Genomic DNA, 12,500 nt, shown 5'->3' on the forward strand with positions numbered 1-12,500 from the left:
AGACACACACACGAACCAACAAACATCTTTTTTTTTTCCCAAATTCAACCGCTTTAATCTTGACACTTAAGCTTGCCCCTTAGGCGCCGGATCTCTCACCCGCCTCCGGTCTCCTCATTCCAGGCCGCCGGGCGGTGGTGGACGCCAAGTGGTCCCTCGTGCTGCGGGCCCTCGTCCAGGAGCTCGACCCTCACGTCTCCTCCTCGAATGCCTCGTGGGACTTCTCGGCTCGCCTCCCGTCCAGTCCGGCCCCCTCCTCCCCCGCGCCCCCTCCCCTGCGCGGCCGCCACGTGTGCCCCGAGGTCTACCTGGGCCGCCGCTACGACCACCCTTATAACCAGCACGGGATGGAGACGACCAACTGCACTGGAGTCGCTCCTTTCCGCAGCGTCCTGACGATCCTGCTGCCGGCGAGATCGTGGACACCTGAGGCCCTTGGATTCGTCGTGGCGCGCATCAGGGCGCTGTACGACGTCCCCATCGTTGCCATAAGAGCCGAGAGGCCGAGCGAGGACAAGCGCGACGCCGGCGTTCGATACCTCTCGGCCGCAGCCAACGCCTCTGACGCAGATCTGCTCAACGAAGCCGTGAAGCTGGTGGAGACGCCCTTCGTGCTGCTGGGGGAGTCGCTGGCGCACTTCAGCAACCAGTCGTCGCTGGAGCGCCTCGTGCGGGTGCTGGACGACCTGGACCACGTGCAGGTGGCCGGGGGCGCTGCCAGGGACCCGCAAGGCCACTGGAGCCACGGCTGTCTGCAGCAGCACATGGCCAACTACCAGGCCAAGTACACAATGGGCTACTACCACTCCAAGTACGAGTGCATGTACTGCGACGACCTCCTCACCCCCTTCGTCACCACAACCAAGCTGCTTCGCTCGCTCGCCTTCAGCGCCGGCCTCAGCGGACAGGCCCTGTACCGAGACTGGTTCGCCAAGGTGCGCGGCGCAGGCCACCTGGCCGTGCTCTGCCCCGACGTCATGTTCTTCGTCGGCGACCACGTCAACATGACGGCCGACGACTGGCTGCCCGTGGCCCGCCGCTGGGCCCTGCAGAAGGTGACGTCCTTCTCGGGCGAGACCTTCCTGTTCCCGTGCGAGGACGTGGGCATCAAGTGCACCAACATCAAGGCGATGACCAAGTGGTACTTGCTGCCGCCGTGCTGCCTCGACATCGCCATGGAGGACGTTCGCGTCCTGGTGGACTTCGCCGAGCGCGAGGGCCTCGAGTACGAGCTCCAGGCAGGCTCTGTCCTCGGCGCCCTCAAGTTCGGGTCGTACCTCCCCTGGGACATGGACCACGACGTGTACGTGGAGTGCAGGCACTTCAAGAAGTGGACGCAGAAGTTCGGCGCCATCGTCAAGGGCAGGAACTGCACGCCGAAAGTCAAGTACAAGAACGTGTTCCTCAAGATCATCTGCCCTTCGTTCACCATGGACATCTTCTGCCGCGACGCGCTCAGCAGGAAGTTCCTCCCGAAGGAGTACGCGAACACGCCGACCTCCATCCTGTACGGTGGCCGCTGGACCAAGGTCACGGCCAACCCAGGGCTCTTCGCCAGGAACGGCATCGGCCTGGAGGTCCTGAAGCACGTGCAGCACTCCAGCCACATCCTCAACGCTCAGAAGCGGAGAGGCACCAGCGCCGTCCCCGTCGGGAGGCCGGGCACGTGGCTCAAGTGCAAGAACCCCAACCACCACGCGTGCCTCGACAGCTTCCCCGCCGACGGGAACCTTCCCTTTGTCTTCCCGTGAATGGTATCGGCCAAATGTGACACACGCACACACGTTCACACATATACGCAAACAAACAAACAAAAAAACACGAACATACACAAACACACGCACGTGAAGTAACACAAACGCAGCAACACAGACACTTCCCATTTCGTCCGAGGAACCAAAGGAACAGAAAGAATCTCACCTCTAAAAGCTCCCCAACTCTTCCCTCACGTCTTCTCCCTCACCAGCACTCACTTCACTTAACATGTCACCGCATAGTCATCACGTCCAAATAAAAGAAAACTCGGATATATAGAACTACCTTTTGTACCAGGACAGTTTATGGTAGCTGTTGTAGCCTGTACCAAAATACACCAGTAGGGTTAGTCCTTATTGCAGTGGTTGTAGTTGTAGCATTAGACACCGTAGGTCATGTAGATTAGCTTCACTTTCTCCATTGAAAAGCATTAAGACAGTGTAGAAACAGTATGAAAATGAGAATTATATCTTCACAGAGGCTAGAGATAGAACTGTTGTATTTCGATCTAATCTATAGATTCATCTGACTAAAATCATTATATAATCCTGGTGGAAAATACAGCACTGAAATACATCAGTTGTATAATATTGTAAGTAGTTATTCGTTATCACATCATCTATATCTTCGACATCGAATTACAGCTGTTCATATCATTAATCATTAGCATTTCCTGTGTCACAAGAAACAGATAATCTAGAAGGTATCTCTGATAAGCTTATGGTACGAGTGAGAAACATCCATTAACTTTTTTTTATCATTTTTATTTTTTATTTTTTTTTATCATCTCTCCTCGCCGTTTTGGAAGTCGCTTTAATGCTGCGCATTTTTGTCTTTGCGTGTCTATTTTTTTCATTTTTTTTTGCGCGTCCGTACGAGCGTGTGTGTGTGTGTGTGTTTGTTTGAGTGTGTGTGCGTCCGTGCGTGTGTGTGTGTGTGTGTGTGCGTGCGTCCGTGCGTGCGTGTGTGTGTGTGTGTGATTGTGTGTGTGTATATCTTGTTTTTTTTAGTCGTTTTTCTTCTTCTATGTCGTCTTCATAATTATAATTCTATTGGTATCACACTTATCTTTATCACTATCATCATTAACTATATATCTATCTACATTGTTATCACTATGAATATTATTACCATCACCGTCACTATCATCATTACTACTATTGTTATCACCATTATCATTATTATTATTATCATTATCTGTATGTCTATCTGTATCATTATCACCGCATCATATCATCCTGATTACCATCAATACGACTTTTTACAATGAAAATAAAACGGAAGATTACCATTGTTTACACTTCTCTTATCTAAAGGGGAGTGGTTAGATAAGGACCGAGCTAAGTATTTTTCAAACATTTTTTTTAATAGGCCCATGAGTATGATATGATTAATTTCCCAACTTAAGAAATATATAATTTGACTTTTTTTTTATTACATCAGGTATACATTTTAGAGTGAATGATTTCTGTAATATATATTCCTTCTCAATCCTACATGTCACAATGACCTCTATTCCTACAGTACTGAAGGACCACAACCAGGTACCGTTGCTTGCTTTTGTAATAATATCAATAGTGGTATTTTTTTTTAGCGCGGTTGTTGTTGTTGTTTTATGCTCGCAATCACAACAACAAAATGATAACGATAATAATAATGATGATTTTGATGGTAGTTTAAATGATGATGATGACTGCAATAATCATAATGATTAAAACTTATTATCGCTTTTATGGTCACCATCATGTTCTTTATCATTAACGTGTGCTGTTGTTATTTTGACAACTGTTTCGATTATTATTGTTATTATTCTTGTTACGATTGTGATTCTTTCCTTTATTTCTGCCTTCCGTTCTCCTCTCTATCTATCTTTTTCGGTCTTCTCTCCCTCCCTCCCCCACCCCCTCTGTCTCCTTTCTCTCGCTCTCTCACTTACTCTCTGTCTCTCCCTCACTTCCCCCTCTCTTCTCTCTCCTTCCTCCCTCCTCTCCTCTCCTCTCCTTTCTCTCTCTCTCTCTCTCTGTCTCCCTCACTCCCTCTCCCTCTCCCTCCCCCTCTCTCTCTCTCCCAACCTCTCTCTCTCCCTCCCTCTCAACCTCTCTCCCCCCCTCATTCTCTGTCTCTCTCTCTCCCTCACTCCGTCTCTCCCCTCCCCCCCTCCCCTCTCACTCTCCTCCTCTCGGTAAAAAAAAAAATCAAGAATATCTGGTCGTGGTAAAACAAACCTGTAGGAAACTTTATCCCCTTATTCTATCGAGTCATTTGAATAAATTATTTCCGTACTGGCAACTACTTTCATTTCCCTTTTTTTTAAAGTTTATTTTGTGGCGCTGATATTCATTGATATGATGTGTTTGTAGTATTATAGTCGTATGAATGATATTTTTCAAATGAACTTGTGTGACGAAGCTGTTTACGTCGATTAGATTAGGTAATGAATGAAATATCTTTATCTTGAGGTGATGTATATTTATAAAGCCGAAATCCATGATATATAAAAGCTCTTAAAAATCTCAACGAATATATCCTAAGGGAATGAAATGAAGGAAAACAAACAAAATAGAAAAGAAAAGAAAAGAAAAAAGGTGAAAATATTCCCTAACAGGTATTTCACACCTGCATTGACCAACACACTAATGCCGGGTTGCCTTACGTCGAGCCTCAAACCCGTATTTCTGCTTTGACTGCCTTGAACCTGACTGTCCAAGCAAAGCCACTCTCTCACGCTCCTCCAACCCTGAAATAAAGAGCAACAGAAAACGGACACGATACTTTGTTGTTTTTTCCTTGTTTTTTTTCCCTTCCTTTGACACGACACTTTCTTTCTTCCTCCTCTTGTTTTTTATTCTTTTTCCTTTCTTCCCCTCCACACACCTCGCTTGGCTCCCATAATGCCCGCGAGACGAGACAATCCAAAAGCCATAGAGATCCCCGTTTTCTCTTCACGACGCATCTGAAAAGAAAACGGGAACTTTCTTCTCCCGCCCCCGAGCCAAGAGATGGAGGGGCGGCCGCGTTCGCTAGCATTGTCCAGCTGGTCCCCCTCCTGGCCGCGTTCGTTCGGCTTTTGTTTCTTCGCGGGATGAAAGCGAGACCGGACGGAGATGTCGAAGGTCGGGGAGCCTTGACCCTCTCAGTGTAAGAGGAGTCGGCGAGGGGGTAGGTCACTCGATCGACTGTCTGGGAGATAAGGATCGAGAGGCAATTTTATCATCGTTGTTATCCGTAAATCTTGATAATTTTTAGTCTTATCGTGAAGAGCTGTTGAAACAGCGTTTTCCTAACTGATAAGAATGGGACCGATGGTTATTTTAGGTAAGTAGAAGTACTGTTCTTGCTGAAATCCCGTTCTGAAAAGAATAGAGAATAAAATTAATTAAAAATCACAATAATTAAATACAAAATAAGGTTCTGAATTGCTTGAAGTTGACACAGTGACGGAATATTGATATTAAGTTGTTCACACACACATAAGTATATGTATACAAATATGTGTGCATATCCGCGTACATGTGTGTGCGTACGTGTGCGTAGAAAGACAGACAGATACAGACAGAACTCTCCCCTCCTCCTCCCCACACCCCTCTTCACTATACTCCCCCCTCCCCTCCCCACATCCCCCTCTCACTGACCTCCCTTCCTCCCCCCCCTCCTCCCCACACCCTCTCACTATACTCCCTTCCTCCCCACATCCCCCACCCCACCCCACTTCCTTCCACTTCCTCCTCCCCTCCCCTCCCCCACACACCCCTCTCACTGTACTCTCCCTCCCTCCCCCTCCTCCTCCCCCACACCACCCTCTCACTATACTCTCCCCTCCTCCCCACATCCCCACCCCACACCCCCCCTCTCACTGTACTCTCCCTTCCCCTCCCTCCTCCCTCCCCTGCCACATCCCCTCTCACTGCACTCTCCCTCCCTCCCTCCTCCTCCTCCTCCTCCCCTCCCTCCCCCCACACACACACCCTCTCACTATACTCTCCCTTCCTCCTCCCCCCCCCTACACAATTCCCCTCTCACTGTACTCTCCCCTCCTCCTCCCTGCGCCCCCCTACACCCCCTTCTCACTGTACTCTCCATCCTCCCTACCTCCTCCCCACCCCCTCCCCCCACACCCGCAGCCGCAAGCACAGGCCTCCCGCAAGCGACCCTGACCCTCGTCCTCCTGCTCTCCGGTGCCTCGAGGGGGATAGGCCTACCCACGGCGGCCTCCTCGCCACACGGCGCGGGAAATCTGGTCGACACTTCGCAGGAACCGAGAGTGAGTACATAGGCCTAAAACCCTACGATGATAAGAGGAAGAAGAGGAAGAGGAAGAAGAAGAAAAAAAAATGTAGGAATGCAGACATCTTTATTTTATTATTATTATTTTTTTTATTTTTCAATGTTGTCATAATTTATTTTGCAATTTTCCCATTGATTTAGGGCAACATGCTGCCATTTCGATTTCAATGATATTTCCCCTTATCTTGAAAAAGAAGAAGAAAAAAGAATATATATATATATATATATATATATATATATATATATATATATATATATATATATATATATATATATATATATATATATATATATATATATATATGTATGTATGTATGAATAGATAAATTTTTCAGGACAAGCGCGGTCTGTTCAGTTTGGGCGGAGTGGGCGGCAGTGCGAGTCACCCGAGTCTCAACTCCATTCTCCTCAGTGCTGGGTGAGTCACGTTAGTCAGTTAAGTCACTCAGTCACTCAGTTAATCAGTCAGTTGTGTCAGTCTGTTAGTTGGTTAGTCAGTCAGTGAACCAGTCAGTTAAGTCATTCTGTTAGATGGTCAGTCTGTTAGGCCGTCGAGTCAGTCACTCAGTTAGTTTATCAGTCAGTTAAGTCAGTCTGTTAGTTGGTTAGTCAGTGAGCCAGTCAGCTGGTTAGTCAGTTAATTAATTTGTCAGTCAAGTCAAACCAATAAATCAGGGCAAATCAATTAAGTCAGTCGAGTTAATCTACCAGTGAATCAGTCAGTTAATCAACCAAGGCAGTCGAGTCAGTTATCTAAGTCAGTCCGTCACTTGTTCACTCGTTCATTTACTCAGTCACACGCAGAAAATGTGACAAAAGAGAACGGTGAGTCAGTTAATCAGTCAGTCAGACAGTCAGTTATTTAGTTGATTTGTCAGCTATTCAGTCAGGTAGTTAACGAGTCAGTAAGTCAGTTTAGTTGATTTGTCAGCCTGTCAGTCAGTTGGCCAGTTAACATGTCAGTCAGTCAGTTAGTCAGATTATATAATTTGTCAGCCAGTCAGTCAGTTGGCCAGTTAACATGTCTTTTTCTCTCTATTATATTTCTCATCTATTCTCCTTTCTAATTTATCTAATTATATTTTGTTTTTCTTTTTCTTTTCTTTTTTTCTCTATTAACTTTCTCGTTATTTTTATTTTTTGATTTATCTAATTATCTTTCTTTTTTCTTTTTCTTTTTTTTTTCTCTATTATATTTCTCGTTTATTCTCTTTTGTAATTTATATAATTATCTCATTTTTTCTTCTCTTATCTATTTATTTTTCTGTTATATTTCTCGTTTATTGTCCAATTTAACAAATTTTCCATTTGTTTTCTTCTCTTTCTTTTCTTTTTCTTTCTCTCTGTTATATTTCACATTTATTCTCCTTTCTAATTTATCTAATTATTTCATTTTCTCTATTATATTTCTCCTTTATTGTCCTTCCCTTCCTATTCGCGTCAGCAGCATGGGCGCGGGCGGGGGTTTGGGCGTGACGGCAGCCGAGGTCACGGGCGTGGCTCAGGCGGCTGCAGGACACGCCCACGAGGTCGCCGCCCAGCAGGATGAGGCGGCGTGGAAGGCGGCGAGGATGGCGTCGAAGCAGGTGAGGGAGGGAAGTGGAGGGAAGTGGAGGGAAGTGGAGGGAAGTGGGAGGGAGGGAAGTGGAGGTGAGGGGGAGGAAAAAGGGGTAGGGAGGGAGGTGGAGGGGAAAGGGGGAGGGAAGAAGGGAGGGAAGGGAGGGAATGGAGGTGAGGGGGAGGAAAAAGGGCAGGGAGGGAGGGAGGGGGAAAAGGAGTAGGAAGAAGGGAGGAAAAGGGTAGGGAAGTGGAGGGAGGGAAGGGAGGGAGGGAGAGGGGGAGAAAAGGGGTAGGAGGGGAGGTGGAGGGGAAAGGGGTGAGGTGAGGGAAGTGGAGGGTGAAAAGGGTGGTAGGGGAGGGGAAGTGGAAGGGAGGGAAAAGGGAGAGGGAGGGAAGTGGAGGTGAAGGGGAGGGAGAGAAGTGAGAGAGGGATGTGATAGGATTGGAGGGAAGTTGAGGGAAGTGGAGGGTGGGAGGTAAAGGGAATGGAGGTGGAAGGAAGTGAGGGGGCGGGAGGGACGGGAGGGAGGTGGAGGGAGGGAAGTGGAAGTGAGGGAGAGATGGGATAGGATTGGAGGGATTTTTAAGATTTAAGATTTAGTTCTAATTCTATTTGTTACAATGGATATTCTTTGCTGTGACACACTGTCTGTTTTTTATTTTGCCCAAATCTCCCCCTGTGTGCAAGGAGTGGCCGGGGATACCACTCACTGGCCGGGCGTGGGATTGAACGCAGGTCCGCAAGATTGGTGGGGAGGGACGTGGAGCAGCTCATGACCGCTGCGCGAAGGAAGGAGGCACATGGAGATAGACGAGAGAAGGGATGGAAGTGGAGGGAAGGGAGGGAGTGAAGTGAGGGAGGGAGGGGAGTGAAGGAGAGAGTGAGGGAAGGATGGGTTAGGATTGGAGGGAAGTGGAAGGAAATGAGGGATGGGAGAGAATGGCCGGGAGGGAAGTGGAGGGAAGTGAGGAATGGGAGGGAAGTGAGGGAGGGATGGGATAAGATTGGAGGGAAGTGGATGGAGAGGGGTGGTGGGAGGGAAGAGAGGGATAGGAGGGAGTGGAGTGGAGTGAAAGGAAGGGAGGGATGGGAGGGAGAAGGAAGAAAGTGGAGGGAAGGAAGGGTAGGAGGGAGGGAAGGAGTGGAAGTGAAGGAGAAAGGAGTTTGGAGGGAGGGAGTGAAAGGAAGGGAGGAATGGGAGAGGGAAGGGAGGAAGAGGAATGGAAGGAGGTGAGGGAGGGAGAGGGAGAGGGAGGGAGGAGGGAGGGAGAAAGGGAGAGGCGGAAGTGGAGGGAAGGAGTTAAGGAATGGAAGGACGAGAAGGAGGAAGGGAGGGGAAGGAGGGAAGGAAGGATGGGAGAGAGGGAGAGAGAGAGAGAAAGAGCGAGAGAGATAGGGAGGAGGGAGAGAGAGAGAGAGAGAGAGAGAGAGAGAGAGAGAGAGAGAGAGAGAGAGAGAGAGAGAGAGAGAGAGAGAGAGAGAGAGAGAGAGAGAGAGAAGAGAGAAAGAGAGAGACAGGAAGAGAGAGAAGGAGAAGAAAGAAACATAGACAGATAGAGAGAGAGAGACACACACACACAGACAAACAGAGAGAAGAGAGTAAGGAAATAAAGAGAGATAAAGCGACACAAAAACAAAACAAAGATCTGAACACAGAACCTTAAATGAAACAAGAGACAAACATGAAACAGACAAAAAAACAACCCAGAGAACAGAAAGAAGCAGAACCCAAAGAACAAACAAACAAAAACAAACAAAGCAAACACCCAGAGAAAGAAAGAAAGAAAAAGAATCTAAAGAAAAAAAAAAAAAAGACACACACACCCACCAAGACCCCCACTAACCCCCCACCCCCCCTTCACGCCCACGCCCACCCCCAGATCGCGGAGAAGGCGTCGGCGGCGGCCCAACGTGCACAGGAGGCCGCAGCCCGCAAGTACCAGCAGGCAGCCTACCTCACGCAGGCGGCACAGACGGCGCAGGTAAGCAAGCACCAGAGGACTGCAGTTGTTGTGTTATGGTTGGCAACGATTGTGGTATTATTTGTTATTGTTTGTTATTATTTGTTATTGTTTGTTGTTATTTGTTATTATTTGTTATTGTTTGTTATTATTTGTTATTATTTGTTGTTACTTGCTATTATTTGTTATCTGTTATTATTTGTTATTATGTTATTGTTTATATTGTTTATTGTTATTGTTGTTATTATTTGTATGATTATAATCACAATTGATATTTGTTATCTGTTATTATTTGCTATTATTTGTTATTATTTGTTGTTATTACTTTTATGTTCTTATTTATGTTATTTTTTATGACTGTTATCATTGTTTTTCTTACTTTCGTTATTAGCATCATCACCGTTTAATTAATATCATCATCAGTTTCATTACCATTATAATATCATTATCATTATCATCAACATTATTATCATTATGATTACAATTATCATTATCCATCCTCCTCATCCTCATTGTTTTCATTATCATTATCATTATCATCATTATTTTTTTCCATCCTCCTCTTCCTCATCATATTCATTACCATTAACAATATCATTATTATCATGATCATTAACATTATTAACATTATTATCATTATTATCATTATGATTATCCTTATCCTTATCCATCCTCATTATTTTCATTACCATTAACAATATCATTATCATCATGATCATTAACATTATCATCATCATCGCCATTCTCATCATCATCATTCACATTATCATCATTATCGCCATTATCATCATCATCGCCATGCTCATCATTCACATTATCATCATTATCGCCATTCTCATCATCATTATCATCCCTTCTTCTTCCTCCCTCCGTCAGGTGTCAGCGTTCAGCGAGGCGGCGGCGTCAGCACAGGCGGCCAAGGCTCTGCAGGCGGTGGACGCCCTCGTCGAGTGGGCGGCGCAGCAGCAGCACGCGCTCTCGGAGGTGGGCGTGGGTGGGCGTGGGTGGGCGTGGGTGGACGAGGGGGGAGGGCGGGGATTTTTTTTTTTTTTTTTGAGGGGGGTGGCGGGGTGGGCGTGGGTGAACGAGGGGGGAGGGCGGGGGTATTTTTTTTTTTTGAGTGGGGAGGCGGGGTGGGGCGTGGGTGGGCGTGGCTGGGTGTGGGGTGGGAGGGGGGTAGGGGCGGATTTTTTTGAGGGGGGAGGCGGGGTGGGCGGGTGAACGAGGGGAGAGGGCGGGGGATTTTTTTTGAGGGGGGAGGCGGGGTGGGCGTGGGTGGGGGTGGGTGGGGGTGGGGGGGCGAGGGGGAGGGCGGGGATTTTTTTTTTTGAGGGGGGAGGCGGGGAAGGGGGGTGGACGAAGGGGGAGGGGGTAGGGCGGGGATTTTTTTTTTTGAGGGGGGAGGGGGGGGGAGGGGGGGTTCGAATCGAATTGCTTGATTTCGTTAATCGGTTTTTTTTTTTGTCTGTTTTTTGGTGTTTATTCTCCCGTGTTTTGTCTATCATGTGTATATGTAAATAGATATATAGAGGTACATATGTGTGTGTGTGTGCGTATGTGTATGAGCATGTGTGTGTGTGTGCGTATGTGTATGAGTATGTGTGTGTATGTGTATGTATGCACATACACACACACTTTCTCTCTCTCACCATTTATCTATCTATCTTCTCCTGTCGCTTCCGACACGCACCTATCTATCTCACTCCCCTCCCACCGATTTCTCCCTCCTACCCCCACTCCTCTCCTACCTCCTCACTCACCCTTCTCTCCACCCACCTCCCTCCTACCCCCTCCTACCCACTCCCCTCCCTCCCTACTGTACCCCCTCCTACCCACTCCCTCCTCCTACGTACCCCCTCCTTTTTCCGACGACACTCCTTCTTCACTTACTCTTTCCCATTTCCTACCCACTCTCTCTCAACCACTTTCCCCCTCCACTTTCTTACCCTCACTTATTTCTTCCTTCTTACGTACCCTTTCTTCATTTACTTCCTCTTCCTCCTTTGTTGTATATCTGCAGCTTTCTTCTCACTTCCACTTCCTTCCTACCACTCTCTTTTCTCAATTACCACTCCTCTCCTACCCACTTCCTCTCTCCTAGCGTACCTCCTTCATCGTACATTTCCACTCTCTCATACTCACTCCATTTACTCCTTTACCCACTTCCTTCTATTTTCTTTCTCACCCACTCTTTCCTTTTCCCATCTCTTTCTTCCTATTTTCTTCTTGTTCCTTTCCACTTACTCTTCTTCATTACTTACTTCCTTTCACATCTTCTCTCTTTCACTACCACTTTCCTTCCTGTTCCTTCCTTTCCTCCCTACCACTCCTCCTTCCTACCCACTTTCCTCTACCCACCACTTCCTTCCTCATTTACTCTCTTCCTGCACTCCCCTCTCCTACCTTCACTCCCCTTTCCTCCTCACTCACCCTCCCCTTCCTGCACTCACTCCCTCTCCTACCCACTTCCTCTCCTACCCTACTCTCCCCTTCCTACCACCCTTCTCCTACCCACTTCCCCTCTCCTTTCCACCCCTCCCCTTCCTCTCACTACCTCACTCACCCTCCTCCTTGGCCCACTTCACCCACTCCCATTACCCTCTCCCCTCCACTGCTCCTCATTTTACCCCCCTTTCTCTGCCCACATCATTCCTCACCCTCTACTTCTGTTCCTCACTACCTCCACTACTCACCCTCCTACCCTCTTCCATTACCCACCTCCCCTCCCCCTGCAGGTCCTGGCGGCGTCCGAGGCCCAGACAGCGCAGGCGCACGCGGTCAGGGAGACGATCCAGCAGGCGTACAGAGCGCAGGCGCAGCAAGCGTGGAAGGCGCAGCAGATCGCGCAGCATTTACTTCAGCAGCAGGTGAGAGGGAGGGAGGGAGGGGAGGGATGGGAGGGGGGGGAAGGGATGGGAGGGGGGAGGGAGGGGAGGGAG

The 12,500-nt window shown here is 48.0% G+C and overlaps 2 protein-coding genes across 2 annotated transcripts in view; both read left to right on the forward strand.

The window, feature by feature from the left end:
• The window catches only part of LOC138867362 (uncharacterized), an 11,344-nt gene extending 9,484 nt beyond the window's left edge, over positions 1 to 1,860 (forward strand). Inside the window, exon 4 of the mRNA XM_070142673.1 lies at positions 124 to 1,860. Coding sequence (XP_069998774.1) covers positions 124 to 1,751 — 1,628 coding nt within the window. The 3' untranslated portion in view covers positions 1,752 to 1,860. The remainder of the gene's footprint in view (positions 1 to 123) is intronic.
• A 2,508-nt stretch (positions 1,861 to 4,368) lies between these two features.
• Positions 4,369 to 12,500, forward strand: part of LOC113810253 (antifreeze protein Maxi) — an 8,608-nt gene continuing 476 nt past the window's right edge. The window contains exons 1-7 of the mRNA XM_070142142.1: positions 4,369 to 5,070; positions 5,877 to 6,016; positions 6,375 to 6,457; positions 7,487 to 7,625; positions 9,481 to 9,582; positions 10,438 to 10,545; positions 12,297 to 12,428. Coding sequence (XP_069998243.1) covers positions 5,049 to 5,070; positions 5,877 to 6,016; positions 6,375 to 6,457; positions 7,487 to 7,625; positions 9,481 to 9,582; positions 10,438 to 10,545; positions 12,297 to 12,428 — 726 coding nt within the window. The 5' untranslated portion in view covers positions 4,369 to 5,048. The remainder of the gene's footprint in view (positions 5,071 to 5,876; positions 6,017 to 6,374; positions 6,458 to 7,486; positions 7,626 to 9,480; positions 9,583 to 10,437; positions 10,546 to 12,296; positions 12,429 to 12,500) is intronic.

Source organism: Penaeus vannamei, chromosome 29 (genome assembly GCF_042767895.1).
Source record: "Penaeus vannamei isolate JL-2024 chromosome 29, ASM4276789v1, whole genome shotgun sequence".
Classification (NCBI taxonomy): domain Eukaryota; kingdom Metazoa; phylum Arthropoda; class Malacostraca; order Decapoda; family Penaeidae; genus Penaeus; species Penaeus vannamei.